The sequence below is a fragment of the Conger conger genome, chromosome 16 (assembly GCF_963514075.1).
Source record: "Conger conger chromosome 16, fConCon1.1, whole genome shotgun sequence".
Taxonomy (NCBI): Eukaryota; Metazoa; Chordata; class Actinopteri; order Anguilliformes; family Congridae; genus Conger; species Conger conger.
The window spans coordinates 3,796,743-3,812,992 of NC_083775.1; the positions used below are offsets into that span (position 1 = coordinate 3,796,743).

General features: G+C 45.0%; 1 protein-coding gene across 1 annotated transcript; it reads right to left on the reverse strand.

Moving 5' to 3' along the window:
* Positions 1-1,799: 1,799 nt before the first annotated feature.
* LOC133114973 (uncharacterized) lies at positions 1,800-13,727 on the reverse strand. Its single transcript, XM_061224678.1, has 5 exons — positions 13,714-13,727; positions 10,537-11,133; positions 8,589-9,185; positions 6,602-6,685; positions 1,800-2,715 (listed from the first exon to the last, which is right to left on the reverse strand). Exons 1-5 carry the CDS (start codon positions 13,725-13,727, stop codon positions 1,800-1,802), a joined length of 2,208 nt encoding a protein of 735 aa, XP_061080662.1.
* Positions 13,728-16,250: the final 2,523 nt, after the last annotated feature.

Consider the following 16,250-nt stretch of genomic DNA (forward strand, 5'->3'; position numbering starts at 1 on the left):
TGCAGCAGGCTCAGGAGGCTGAGGAATGGCGTTCCGCAGGGGTCTGTCCTCGCACCGATGTTGTTCAACATATACATCTATGATCCACCGGAGACAACGTCCCGGAAATATGGCTACGCTGATGACCTGGCCATCATGATGTGACGACCAACATGGGAGGCGATGGAAGACGGCCTAAACCAGGACATGGGGATCCTGGCAGCCTACCTGCGCAAATGGCGCCTACAGCTTAGCATTGGCAAGACAGTGTCAGCAGCTTACCACCTCAACAACAGCGAAGCAAAAAGGGAACTGGATGTATTCGTCGACCACAAGCACCTGGAGTTCCAGCAAGCCCCGCGGTACCTTGGTGTACGTCTGGATAGGACACTCTCCTTCAAACAACACCTTGAAGAAGTGCCGGCCAAAGTGTCATCAAGGGTCTCACTAATCCGACGTCTCGCCGGTACTAGCTGGGGTGCATCCGCCAAGGTGCTTCGAATCTCCACGCAAGCCCTGGTCATCTCCGCAGCTGAATACTGTACCCCAGCCTGGTCTTCTCTGCTGCTGAATACTGTGCCCCAGCCTGGTCTTCTCTGCAGCTGAATACTGTGCCCCAGCCTGGTCTTCTCTCCACCCCCGTGTTCCACCTGCCAGTACTAGTGGGAATAGCCCGGGCCGGCCTCCGATGAGAGGCTGCTGCCCTCGCCCTTGCAAGGAAATGACTGGCATATCCTGCACAACACCACCACAACAATGCTGCCTCTAAATAGACTCAAGTCCCGCCATTCGTACAACAAGGCGGCAGAAGAGCTGCTCAGGTCCATCCCTCAGGACCTGTCTACAGGCATGGCTGGCGGCAGCCTGGAAGCAGGAGGGGGAGTGGGCCGGGCCACACGCCTCCACTGTCACATCCAGGACCCGGGAGGCCACATTAAAGGAGAGGAACTGCCACGCCGGCAATGGACCCTGCTGAACCGCCTGCGAACTGGAGTCGGCTGCTTCAAAACATCTATGAGGAAGTGGGGCCTGGCGGACGGAGCAGCATGTGAGTGTGGGGAGCCGGAGCAGACCGCTGACCACATAGTCACCGCCTGTCCCCAGTAGAAACCACCCAGACCGCTGACCACATAGTCACCGCCTGTCCCCTGTATAAACCACCCTCGGAGGCCGGCCTCTTCGATGTGGGACCTGAAACGAGGGCGTGGCTGTACGCTACTGAGCTGGACATCTGATGATGACAGGAAAGAAGAAGACTCCCCCTAATACTTTGAGCTTAAGAAAATATTGGTAGTTACAGTGCTCAGTGAGCATATCTAAAAAATAATAGGCAAGGCAAGTTTATTGATATAGCATATTTCATACAGCAATGACAATTCAAAGTGCTTTACAGAGAGCATACAAATACAGAACAAGGAGAATAGATTTTGAAAAATATAAGTGTATAAAAAATAAGAATAAAAATAAGTGTATATATAATACAATGACAATAAAAATAAGAATAAGATAATAAAAATAAGATATAAAAAGTAAAAAAGTAAATCAGAGTGAAAGTGTTAACTCATAGATACTGCAGAACATGAACGTTTTTAGCCTAGTTTTGAATATATTTTGATTTTGGGCCTGTTTGCCTCTAGTAAAAACTTTACATTGATGTATTTATGAATTCATCTCTAAGTCGGATTTCAGAAATGACTACTTATTCATAGTTTTCTGCATGAGCCACTATTTAAGATAAAATTTGATCGTAATATTGTTATGAAAATGAGGCCCCAGGTTTCACAACATTGCAGTTGTTACAGCCTAACTGTATTCTTCAGCTAGGTGTAAAATGGCCTCTGCAGGACCTTCTCACTCATTTCAAAGCTCAATCTCCCGATGCACAGAGAGTGAAGGATCTTCTCCCATGCATCCAGCTCGGTCTTCCACAGACTGGCCTTCTCGCGGATGACCCTTGACACTTCGCTCTTGTCCCCATTGGCCAGGCTGATGCTGTCTTTGCAGATTAAGTAGAGGTCCATGCCGATGAAGAAGGAGTTTAAGGCGATGGACCCCACCCTGGCATACTTGCTTAGGGCGAGGGGAGTGCCCTTAGCCAACTGCCCGAGATCGGTGAGATCGGCCGCCCTGTTGGGGACGTTTCGGGCAGCATTTGATGTTGAGGCCAACTCTTTGGCTCTGAGCACCTTTTTGGCGGAAGCACAATCCACAATGGTTTTTATCCCTTCTCTCACAGAACATGCGGTTTTGGTGGCCTTCTCAACAACTGTCGGAACATCCAGCCCATCTGGCACCATGTTGCAAATAATGCACCTGGCCGCTTGCTCCAGACACTCCAGCATAGTCTCCACATCTTCAAAGTAGCTCTGGAAGATTTTATTGATCTTTTTCCCGTGGTGAGTGTTGACCAATAATTCGGTGGTACCTGAAACGAAGCTGTTCACGACACTGGTGACCACCAACCCCGTGCTGACCATCGTGAGGGTCAGCGATGCCCCCGCCGTGACAGGGACCAGAGCCAGGCCCGCGATGGACACAATGCCTCCCACAAAGCCTACACTGTTGCCCGCCACTCTGGAGATGCTGGCCCTCATCTTCATCCTGTCCAGCTGCACTGCTTCTTCCTCCAGAGCCACCAGGAACTGCTGCATCCTGGAGCAGCGGTGGCTGAACAGGCCGATGAACCCCTGGGCTGATCCCCTGAACAGGTAGGTCATCCTGAAGTGCCGGTCTAATCTGAGGGGGAGAGGTTTCACTATGAGCCAGGGCTCCAAGACATTTTACTTTACACAACAGATCTCTGGGTAATTTGTCCACTCCCTTCTTGTGTTACATTTATTTCCACAATATAATAAAAATACATCCACAATTTTTATTTGCAGTCTGTAGGTACATGGACATTGACCATCAATGTCAACATAATGTCAGAGGGCTCACCACAAGATGCAAACCCCTGGCAAGCCTCAAAAATAGAATGGCCAGGTTACAGTTTGCAAAATGTACATTAAAAAACCTGTTGAGATCTAGAACAAAATTGTATGGAATATTAAGTTATGAAAGAAGACCTTGGGGAGAAAAAAAAGGAAGAGCTCAAGATCCGAAAGCCCACCACCTGATCTGTCAAACATGGTGCAGGTATTATGGCTTGGGCATGTATGGCTGCCACTGGAACTCGCTCACTGACGTCACTGCTGAAGTATACAGAGACTTATCCAGATCCAAGCAAATGCATCAAAACTGATCGGACAATGATTCATCATGCAGCAGGACAATAACATACCGTCAAAGCAACCAAGAGGTTTTTTTCGGGGCAAATAGTGGAATTTTCTTGACTGGCCAAATCAATCACCTAATCTCAATCCAATTGAGTATGTATTTCAGTTGCTGAAGACCAGACTGAAGGCAAATAGGCCCCAAAACAAGCAGGAGCTGAAGAGGGCCTGGCAGAGGATCACCAGGGTAGATATCCACATCAGGTGATGCCCATGGATCATAGGCGTCAGGCAGTCATTGATTACAAAGAATTAGCGACAAAATATTGAATATGATTACTTTCTTTCAGTTTGTGATAATTTGACCAATTACTTTTGGTCCCCTAAAATGGGTGAACTATGTGTAAATGGGGCTGTTATTCCTACACCTTTAACCTAATATGGATGTAAAAACCCTCAAACATTTGTTTGTTGGAGTACAGCCAAAATGTCCAAGTACTTACGGACTGCACTGTACATAAAATGCCTTGAGATTATAGGATAGGCCTTATAATTACGGCCAGGAGTCTTTGTCAAGGAAGTCACAGATACCGGGAGTTTTACCTTTTTTTTTTTTTTTTTGCCTGTTCCGTGACTTTCCCCTTTTTTTTGTGTTTTTCAGCAGTTTCGGAATTCTCAACCGTACTGCAGCCTACAGTGTATAGCCTCATGCCAATTACTGGGAGAAACAAAGTGTGAAAATGTACACAGATTCTGGAATGAGCAGAGATCAAGATTTCAGTTCTTGTCAGCTGCTGTAATCAGATGTTTCCCCTCCCTGACACCAGTGTTTATACGCAGTGGTCTTTCCCTTGTTACATCATTGACAACTGGCACTCAATCAAAGACTCAAATCTCACAATGTACAACATATTTTTCCAAAGCAAACTTAACTGATGTTAAGGTATATAAGCATGTTTTATTTTTGTAATGCAATTTGAGCATGCACTTTGGGCAGCCTGTAACCTAGTCGCTCAGGTGCATGACTGAGACCCGGAAGGTTGATGATTCAAGCCCCAGTGTAGCCACAATAAGATCCACACAGCTGTTGGGCCCTTGAGCAAGATCTGTAGCCGCACATTGCTCCAGGGGGTTGTCCCCTGCTTAGTCTTAGTCTCTGTCCTTTCCTTTCCAAGAACAACCTGCTTGAACCCCATCAGTCTGGCTTCAGACCTGGCCACTCAACGGAGACCGCGCTCCTCTCCATCAGTGAATCACTCCTTGCTGCGCGAGCAGCCTCCTTCTCCTCGGTCCTGATTCTTCTAGACCTCTCTGCTGCCTTTGACACTGTGGATCTCTCCATCCTCCTGTCCTCCCTGTCAGCAACAAGGATTTGCGGCACAGCCTTGAACTGGATTGAGTCCTACCTCTCAGGTTGCTCCTCCCAGGTTGGCTGGGCTGGTAGAGAATCGAAACCTCAGCCCCTTGCAATAGGTAGTTCCCCAGGGCTCAGTCCTTGGACTGCTTCTTTTCTCTCTTTACACTAGATCCCTTGGGCCTGTTATTACTGCTCATGGTCTGTCCTACCACTGCTACGCTGATGATACCCAACTCTTCTTCTCATTCCCAAAAGAGTTGAGTATCATCACACAGGTTTCAGCCCGCATCTCTGCTTGCCTGAGTGACATCCAGAGCTGGATGGACGACCACCATCTAAAGCTCAACCCAGGTATGACTGAAACCTCTCCCCATCTAGATCTCTCCATTTCCCGAGGGGATACCTCAGTGACGCCATCACCCTGTTCAAGGAACCTCAGCGGGGTGATGGACAGCAGACTGTCCCTCTCCGGGAACATTGTGGCAGTGACCCGGTCATGCAGGTTCTTCCTATACAACATACGGAGAATCCGCCCTTTTCTCACACCCTACTCGACCCAGCTCCTGGTCCAAGCGATCGTTTTGACTGCAACTCTCTCCTGGCTGGCCTTCCAGCATCTGCCATCACACCTCTCCAACTCATCCAGAATGCAGCAGCTTGCCTGGTCATCAACCTTCCTCACATCACCCTCCTGCTTACTTCCCTCCACTGCCTGCTTGTCATGGCTCGCATCCAATTCAAAACATTGGTGCTAGCTTTCCTGGTAGTTAAGGGGTCAGCCCCAGTTTACCTCCAAAAGATCAGACCCTACAAGCCTGCCAGACCTCTTCATTCAGCCACCAGAGGCCACCTGCCACCTCCCCCTCACCGCATGTCCACCTTCCACTCACGACTGCTGTCTGTTCTGGCTCCACGGTGGTGGAACAAACTCCCCATGGTCAGAACAGCAGAATCTCTTACCACCTTCAAGTGCAGACTGAAGACACACCTCTTCAAGCTGCACTTCTCCCCTTCCCTCCCTACCTCCCTGTGAACCTTTACTTGTGTTATTACGATAGGATGATACCTTTGCTAGTTTTATTTGACTAGGTAAGCTGGTTATTATTCACATATTTGCATGGTGCGGTACATACTTTTTTCTTATATTTGAAGTATAATCCATAAATCAAATAGACCCAGTAGGCCCCCGTAAGTCACTTTGGATAAGAGCATCAGCTAAATTACACATTATTATTATTATTATTACTACTCTATTTCTAGAAACATTCTGTTAAATTAAAGGTGAACACTTTCATTTTCCTGTGATTATTTTTAGAATAATGATGAAGTTTGATTTAAATGCTTTTATTAAAACTGTGAAATGATTAGAATTGAGAATAAGTGAATAAGTCAGCATGAGTAATTAGAACTGTGTGTCTGTTCAAACACATTGAGCTGCAAAGTACAGAGTTTGTTGAATGGAAGTGCAGAGAACACTTAATCAGGTGTTTAAAAACCATGCCATTGGATACTACCTGTTTTGACTAAGTGAAGCAGGTCAAGCAATGTGGGTCTTTGCAGAGAAATGTTTTGAGTTAGTGATCACCAGCCAATTTGCCTCAGCTCAGCTTTCATGGAGTGACAAGAAAATATTAAGGCGGGTTAAGAGAGACAATGTGATGTTATGTGACAAATGATTGGTTAGCTATATTGTATAAAGACTAGGATACTTCCTACTGTTACTTTTGAATTGTCTGGTCTCTTGAAGCTTCTTGCACGGAGCACACAGATTCCCCAGATTCATCGATTTTATTTTAAACTGAAGATTTGTAATGAACAACTATTGACTCTGAATATTTCTTCAACATCATTGCTGCCAATACAACTTCACCCACGTAAAAGGGACGAGGAGGAAAAGAGACAAAAATATTTCCTCAACACACTACAGCAGGAACAAGCCATTATCAAAGCAAACAAATCACCTGTGATAACTGCACCTATATCACACACAATGAATTTACTGTAAAATGTCTCTGTTGACATTAAACCTCAGTAAGGATCAGAATGTACTTACCTGATGCTCGTCAGGTCAGTCAAATGTTCATACATGTTCTGAATGGCTTCGTTGGTCAAATTTGGGCATGGGGCTTTCTTTGTCCTAGGAAGAATGAGAAAAATCCGGCAATGAATTTAAACGTGTTTGGTGAGTATAATAAATTCAAAAATAATGCCACCAACAATCATTCCACGGTCAAGTCCAAGTCATTCCAAGTCACTTAGATCACATTTTGTCCCCATTCTGATGGTTGATGTGAACATTAACTGAAGTTCCTGACCCCTATCTACATGATTGTATGCATTGCACTGCTGCCACACAAATGGCTGATTATTATACCAACTTATTCATGTGATTATCTAAAGTAACATTTTTCCAAATAAAGTGCTCAGTGAGTGTATATTAGTACTATATGTATAATGTGTCATGAATGTAAAACTAATAACTCATACGGTCTGTATGCATTAAGAGATTCAAAACACAATATATATTCACACATGCAGAAACACAGGGGAAAGGCTTCAACGGGTGAATGTATTGGGGGAAATATTTCTCCTTACCTATAATTCATTCCAAGAAATGATATACTTCCTGAACTGGAAAAAAATAGAAAATATCAGCTGTGAAAATTGTGTCCAGTCTTCCTAAACTGATTTCCATACTGATTCTAGAGTCTGTCTGCACTCTACAAATTCCAAAGGGCCATTCCATGTCAACTCCTCGAGCACCACTCTTTTTCTCTTTTCCTCTGTCTTGATAATGTAAGGGAGCGGGATAAGAGGTCCAAACGCGACCAAGTTGGGTTCTACAAGTCACAAGATGTGAGATAACCACTGAGTTTTTTTCTGGGGACACCCTAGAGACCAGGGACGCACCCCAGAGGAGGATGGGGTAAACCATAAATGGATTCAATAACTCCCCGGCAATTTAGGCAATGAAGCGAACGACCTATAAGAACCGGTGGACAATTTTAATCTAAGACCTTTGAGGAAAAACTTATGACATAGGTAGCCTACGCAAACTGCGCCAGGGAGGAAAACTACGCAGGCTCCCAACGGCAATAAAGCATACCTAAAACCTAGGAACGGCAAAGTGAACGCGAGACAAACAAGATATCCCGTCTCCTATTCCACTGACAAAGTGGGAACACTGGCCCTAATACTAGAATACACAGAAGCATTTAGAATTCTATTTGACTGAGGAAGCAGTCATTATCTGAACCCGCTTATCCTGAACAGGGTCACGGGGGGGCTGGAGCCTATCCCAGCATACATTGGGTGAAAGCCAGGAAGTCCATCACAGGGCACACGCACCATTCACTCACACACTCATACCTACGGGCAATTTAGACTCTTCAATCAGCATAACTTGCATGTCTTTGGACTGTAGGAGGAAAGCGGAGTACCCAGATGAAAAAATGTGAACACGGGGAGAACATGCAAATTCCACACAGAGAGGCCCTGGCCAACCAGACCCTCCAAATAAATTGAAGTTCCATCCTTCATCTTTCATACATGGTCAACATTGGCTCAGGTGGTATGAGTAGTCATCTGGCAGTCAGAAGGTTGCCAGTTCGATCCCGCCCTTGGTGTGTCGAAGTGTCCTTGAGCAAGACACCTAACCCTCAAATCCTCCTGACCAGTTGGTCAGTGCCTTGCATGGCAGCCAATCACCGCTGGTGTGTGAGTGTATGTATGAATGGGTGAATGAGAATCATGAATTGTACAGCGCTTTGGCTATATAAATGCCACCAATTTACCATCTCAATCAACTTTTCTTGAAACATTACTCAGTGAGTTTTGCTTATAATAGCAGTAATGGGACAGCTAATGGTTCTTCTTCATAATCAACATTTAATTTGGCATTATATACTTAATAAATGAATAAATAATCACATATAAAACATTTTAATGACGTTGTGAAGTGGCTAGGTAAAAGTGGAAGGTATCGATGATCTGCTGGGGAATCGAGGAGAATGTTGACATGATTGAAACATTAAAAATACCTTTTCTGGAGCTTCTCACACAGCTCCTGGGAAACCCTCAAGTATTTGTCCAGCTGGAAAGCCAGCAGGTCCACGTTCACCAGGCTGGTCTGAAAGAATTCACCGTCGTCTCTCTTGAAATGGATCAAAAGGGGACAGGCTCCCCTGGCGGCGGTGATGACTGAACGAACGGCATCAGCGCTCACCCCCTCAGGGAGCTGGCACACCGGATTCTCCTCCTCGAAGACGGAGAGCGACGTGACCGCCAGCATCTCCACAGCCTGCAGGAACGGGGTCAGCTTCTCAAGCCCCTTCAAGGTGTCTTGGAGCAGGCATCCCAGCTCCTTCTCCAGCATCTGGGCCCTTTTCCCCGCGGTTACCTTGGTCACCTTGCTCCACATAAACTCCCTGAAGGCCTTCGGCTTGTTTTTTGATTTTTTGTAGTGGTCAGTTGTGAGGTTGATCTTCACTGCTCTGTCCCTGATGTCTCGCATCCTCTTCAGCTCTGTCTCTCTCTGTAGGAGCCATTTTGAGTGTATGTCGCAGAACTCCTGCACCGTGTGAATACAGCTCATGGTGCCTGAAATGTAGCCAGCAGCCAGCTGATCCGGTTCCTCCCTGCAAGGCAATAAAAACTTAAATCGTCGATTCTCATCGACACTCTTTCAGCCACATTTGCTAATGCTCCGACCCTCAACCACTGTGGTTGCGGGTTGAGGGTCGGAGCAAACAGTTACAAAAGTTACAAATTGGGGCATGGGGCTTTCTTTGTCCTTGGAAGAATGAGAAAAATCTGGCACTGTATGAGACATCTCAAATGAATTTAAGAGTGTTTGGCGACTATAATGGATTCAAAAATAATGTTCGATTTGTGAAGAATTATGTAGATTAGTGTTACATTAAATACTGCATGTACAATGTCTTAAGAATGTAAAACTGATAACTGATATGGACTGTATACACTGAGATGCAGAACACAATATCTATCCACATATGCACAGGGGAAAGGCTTAAACTGGTGAATTTAATGAGGGAAATATTTCTGTTTACCTATTATTCATTCCAAGAAATGATATACTTCCTGAACTGGAAAAAAGAGAAAATATCAGCTGTGAAAATTGTGTCCAGTCGAGCTAAACCACTTCAGTGATTCTAGAGTCAGTTCTGCACTCTACAAATGCAAAAGGGCCATTCCATGCCAACATCATTATCTACCTCTGTCTTGGTAGATAATGGTGAGATATAGACCTCCTGACAAATGCAGCCTCATACTCCATTTTGTTTTGCTGGTAGAGCCATTTAAAATTTGCCTTAAAATGTGACAATGAAAAATGCATCACTGCACAAACTGAGAACAAAACCGTTGTAAGGAAAAACCCTCTATATTTGGAAACTTGTATTTTGAGGTAATTTCATAGGTAGAATTCAGAACAAATGCATCTACTTTTGTATCCCTTCCTGAGGGACCAATTTTGGTCGGTATATCTCCAAAATTAAACAGTATTTTTAGTGCAATTTTATTTCTAAATAAGAGTAATCTGAGAGCACTTTCTCATTGTGTGAAGATAAAACACATTACGAATAACATTAGCTGAGATATGACCCATGGACATTTTTAATTTGGCACATTTAGGCCCGCCCGTAAACCAATGTCAGAAATTTCATCTGACTCTCCACTTTGAATATGTTGAATTTACATCCTTCAACTCAGTCAGCTTTTCTAGAAACATTTAACTGGTACTCGGTGGGTTTTGTTTATACACCACTTGCAGAATGGGACAGCTAACAATTTTTTCTCATGATCAACATTTAATTTGGCATTTTATGCTTAATAAATGAATAAATAAATAATCAAATAAATATAAAACATTGTAATGACATTGTGAAGTGGCTAGGAAAAAGTGGAAGGTATCAATGATCTGCTGGGGAATCGAGGAGTATGTTGATATGATTGAAACATTAAAAATACCTTTTCTGGAGCTTCTCACACAACTCCTGGGAAAGCCTCAAGTATTTGTCCAGCTGGAAAGCCAGCAGGTCCACGTTCACCAGGCTGGGCCGAAAGAATTTGCCGTCGTCTCTCTGGAAATGGATCAAAAGGGGACAGGCTCCCCTGGCGGCGGTGATGACTGAACGAACGGCATCAGCGCTCACCCCCTCAGGGAGCTGGCACACCGGATTCTCCTCCTCGAAGACGGAGAGCGACGTGACCGCCAGCATCTCCACAGCCTGCAGGAACTGGGTCAGCTTCTCAAGCCCCTCCAAGGTGTCTTGGAGCAGGCATCCCAGCTCCTTCTCCAGCTTCTGGGCCCTTTTCCTCGCAGTTACCTTGGTCACCTTGCTCCACACATACTCCCAGAAGGCCTTCATCTTGGTTTTTGATTTTAGGAAGTGGTCAGTTGTGAGATTGATCTTCTCCGCTCTGTCCCTGATGTCCCGCATCCTCTTCAGCTCAGACTCTCTCTGTAGGAGCCATTTTCCGTATCTGTCGCAGAACTCCTGCACCGTGTGAATACAGCTCATGGTGCCTGAAATGTCGCCAGCAGTCAACTGACCCAGGTCCTCCCTGCAAGGCAATAAGAACTTACATTGTTGATTCACATCGACACTCTTTCAGTCACATTTGCTAATGATCTATTTCAACTTTAGGCTGTATTTAAATAATTATTTGGCGTAATGATTCAATTTGTGTCCTTGTATTCAGCTGTACTTGCAAGTCTTGGTCCGGACGTTTTCAACTTTCTCCTCTGTTTTCAACTTTCTCCTCTCTTCTGGCCCCCCCTCCCCCCCCACCCCCCTCATCACTCACACCTGATGACTTTGTCTCCTTCTTTGAAAAGAAGGTCGATGCTATTCGCAATTCCTTCTCCCAACCCTCCACCCCTGCTGACCCTCCTACCCTCCCCAACTCCCTAACCTCCTTTTCTCCCCTCTCTGACGCCGACACGCTGAAACTCCTTACTTCCCACCGCCCAACCACCTGTCCTCTTGACCCCATCCCCTCTCCCCTCCTACAATCTATATCTGAGGACATTCTCCCTTTTCTCTCCTCTCTAATCAACACCTCCCTCTCTTCCGGCACCATGCCCTCTTCCCTGAAGAGGGCCAGAGTCACTCCCCTCCTCAAAAAACCTACTCTCGATCCCTCTGCCCTGAACAACTACCGGCCTGTCTCTCTTCTCCCCTTTCTTGCTAAAACCCTGGAACGGGCGGTCTGCTCCCAACTGTCCACTTATCTTCTCCACAACAATCACCATGACCCCAACCAGTCTGGCTTCAAGAGTGGCCGCTCCACTGAAACCGCCCTGCTCGCGGTCACTGAGGCACTCCACTCTGCTAAAGCAAAATCCCTCTCCTCTGTCCTCATCTTCCTCGACCTGTCGGCCGCCTTCGATACAGTCAACCATGAGATTCTGCTCTCATCGCTGTCTGGGATGGGTGTCACAGGTTCTGCACTCGCTTGGTTTTCCTCCTACCTCTCTGGTCGCTCCTACCAGGTGACTTGGAGGGGCGCACTCTCCGACCCTCAACCCCTACGAACTGGAGTCCCGCAGGGCTCGGTTCTTGGGCCTCTCCTCTTCTCGCTATACACCATGTCTCTTGGTTCTGTTATCTCTTCCCACGGCTTCTCTTATCACTCCTACGCTGATGACACCCAACTCTTCATTTCCTTCCCCCCTGACACCCAAATCACCACACAGATCTCTGCCTGCTTGGCTGATATCTCTGCATGGATGACTTCCCATCACCTGAAGCTCAACCTTGCCAAAACTGAGCTTCTCTACATCCCTGCTAAGTCCTCTCCGTCAATCGACCTCTCACTGACTGTGGAGGACTTTGTAGTTTCCTCCTCCCGTACGGCAAAGAATCTTGGGGTGACTCTTGATAACTGCCTCTCCCTGGCTCCACAAGTATCCTCCACTGCCAGAACCTGCAGGTTCTTTCTGTTTAATATACGCCGCATCCGTCATCTCCTGACGGAGAAAGCCACCCAGCTCCTAGTCCAGGCGCTCGTCATTTCCCGCCTGGATTACTGCAACTCCCTCCTAGCCGGTCTCCCAGCGTGCGCCATCAAGCCCCTCCAGCTGGTCCAGAATGCTGCAGCCCGCTTGATCACCAGTCAGCCCAGGTCGGCTCATGTCACCCCGCTTCTCATTGGCCTCCACTGGCTTCCTATTGCCGCACGCATCCGATTCAAGGCCCTAGTGTTGGCATTTCAGGCTGCTAAGGGGACTGCCCCACATTACATACAATCCCTGATCACTCCCTACTCCCCAGCTAGACCACTCCGGTCTGCCAGCTCTGGTCGCCTTATGATTCCCTCTCTACGGGCACCTGGCGGTCGAGCTGCACGTTCACGCCTGTTTTCCGTTCTGGTTCCTCAGTGGTGGAATGACTTGCCTACCACTGTCAGGACAGCAGAATCCCTCCCCCTATTTCGACGCAGACTCAAAACACACCTCTTCAAACTCTACCTTAGTCCCCCCTCCTGATTTACCCCGCCCCCCCCTTCTGATACCCCTATCCCTGTCTAACCCCCCCCCCCCCCCCCCCCAAAAAAAATAAATAAATAACACTTATGATGACGACTATATGTTTAGAACAGCAGTCCAGGTGTATTTTTCTAGTATTGGATGTGATGCTTTGACTTGTGGTAGAACCTATGCACTTGTAAGTCGCTTTGGATTAAAAGCGTCTGCCAAATGACTAAAATGTAAATGTAAAAAATGGACGTGTTCCAGAGCTTGAGGTGGAGAAGTTGCCGTCAGCTTCTGTGAATCCTTCTTAGTTCACTATTCACTTACGTTTATGTTGTTTTTCATAGTAAGGTATTACCCCTATAAATACTTAAATATTGTAAAAATATACATACAATGAAATAATAGTTCATTTCTGGAATTAGTATTCAAATTGCTTTGAAAAACAATTAAGCTCAGGGGTTTTATTATTCATGTTTTAATTAGCCTGCTCCCACATACATTCCATTATTATAATTTTTCCAATAAAGTTTCCTTTTAAGAAGCATATTTACATTCATATTTATCCCATAACTGGTACATACCCGTTTCATTCTCAAACCCAAGAGCACAAAAGGAAGACCCTGTGTGATTAAACTGGGAATATTGGACACCTTTACTTATCTCACCGTGTATGGACCATGATCATTGTCTGGAGCTCTTGTCCAGCGCTGTCCGAACTAGAACTTCAGTTGAGCAGCCTCGTCTGACTGGAATCTTGTTCTGCCACAGTGCAGTGCAAGTTCAAGTTTATTATCACTGACAAGAAAAAGAGCATGAAAATGAAACCATAGGTGCGACAAAACATTATCCATTAACTGAAGTACACATTAAACTACAGTTGCAAAAACAAAAAAACATTCAATGTCACATTCAATTGAAGACCATGAGCAACATTTTCCTATTGGGTAGTGCTATCTATTATTTTACGCCACACAACATTTTCTTCTATGCTGTAGGCTACATACAATATATTATTTCATAAAATATATAATTGGAAGTTTCATCGACTGCACGCAAATCTGAGATGAACTTACTTCTCCGACGGCTCTCTCGGCAACAACACGGCTGTGGTAGCGGGTTTGGTCTTTTGGGCAACCTCAGCTGAAACCCAAGTTTAATTTCCTGCTAATCTGTTCATGCACATCTCCGCTTACCGCCCACTCGCAGTTGTGGTTTCTCATGCAGTAGCTGACATCCTGTTGAAGCAGAAGACAGCACATTCCTCCCAAGCAACTGTGACGTTTTTTCGGGGCAAATAGTGGAATGTTCTTGACTGGCCAACTCAATCACCAATCTCAATCCATTGAATATGAATATTTTATTTAATCTTGTGCTAGTTGGTCCAATTATTTTTGAACTACGGAGATCAAATTTTTGGTTCTTGTCAGCTGCTGTAACCAGATGTTGACGACTCCCTGACACCAGTGTTGATACACAGTGGTCCTTCCCTTGTTACGGTAACAACAGTGACAACTGGCACTCCCATCAAAGACTCAAACCTCACAATGTACAACATATTTTACTAAAAACAAACTTACATTTTACATTTACAGTTTTGTCATTTGGCAGACGCTTTTAATCCAAAGCGACTTACAAGTGCATAGGTTCTTCCACAAATGGCTTTGTTGGTTCAAATTTGGGCATGGGGCTTTCTTTGTCCTTGGAAGAATGAGAAAAATCTGGCACTGTATGAGACATCTCAAATGAATTTAAGCGTGTTTGGCGACTATAATGGATTCAAAAATAATGTTTGATTTGAGAAGAATTATGTATATTGGTGTTACATTAAATACTGCATGTACAATGTCTTAAGAATGCTCTATTTCAACTTTAGGCTGTATTTAAATAATTATTTGGCGTAATGATTCAATTTGTGTCCTTGTATTCAGTCCTATATCAGTTCAGCTGCGGTAGAGAAGTTCCGTCAGCTTCTGTGAATCCTTCTTAGTTCACTATTCACTTACGTTTATGTTGTTTTTCATAGTAAGGTATTACCCCTATAAATACTTAAATATTGTAAAAATATACAAACAATGAAATAATAGTTCATTTCTGGAATTAGTATTCAAATTGCTTTGAAAAACAATTAATCTCAGGGGTTTTATTATTCATGTTTTAATTAGCCTGCTCCCACATACATTCCATTATTATAATTTTCCCAATAAAGTTTCCTTTTAAGAAGCATATTTACATTCATATTTATCCCATAACTGGTACATACCCGTTTCATTCTCAAACCCAAGAGCACAAAAGGAAGACCCTGTGTGATTAAACTGGGAATATTGGACACCTTTACTTATCTCACCGTGTATGGACCATGATCATTGTCTGGAGCTCTTGTCCAGCGCTGTCCAAACTAGAACTTCAGTTGAGCAGCCTCGTCTGACTGGAATCTTGTTCTGCCACAGTGCAGTGCAAGTTCAAGTTTATTATCACTGACAAGAAAAAGAGCATGAAAATGAAACCATAGGTGCGACAAAACATTATCCATTAACTGAAGTACACATTAAACTACAGTTGCAAAAACACAAAAACATTCAATGTCACATTCAATTGAAGACCATGAGCAACATTTTCCTATTGGGTAGTGCTATCTCTTATTTTACGCCACACAACATTTTCTTCTATGCTGTAGGCTACATACAATATATTATTTCATAAAATATATAATTGGAAGAGTTTCATCGACTGCACGCAAATCTGAGATGAACTTACTTCTCCGACGGCTCTCTCGGCAACAACACGGCTGTGGTAGCGGGTTTGGTCTTTTGGGCAACCTCAGCTGAAACCCAAATTTAATTTCCTGCTAATCTTTTCATGCACATCACCGCTTACCGCCCACTCGCAGTTGTGGTTTCTCATGCAGTAGCTGACATCCTGTTGAAGCAGAAGACAGCACATTCCTCCCCAGCAAGCAAGATGTTTTTTTGGGGCAAATAGTGGAATATTCTTGACTGGCCAAGTCAATCACCTAATCTCATTCCAATTGAGCATGCATTTCACTAGCATGGGGCGACATGGCTCAGGCAGTTAGAGCAGTCGTCTGGCAGTCAGAGGGTTGCCGGTTCGATCCCCCGCCCGGGCTGTGTCGAAGTGTTCCTGAGCAAGACACTTAACCCCCAAATGCTCCTGACGAGCTGGTCGGTGCCTTGCATGGCAGCCA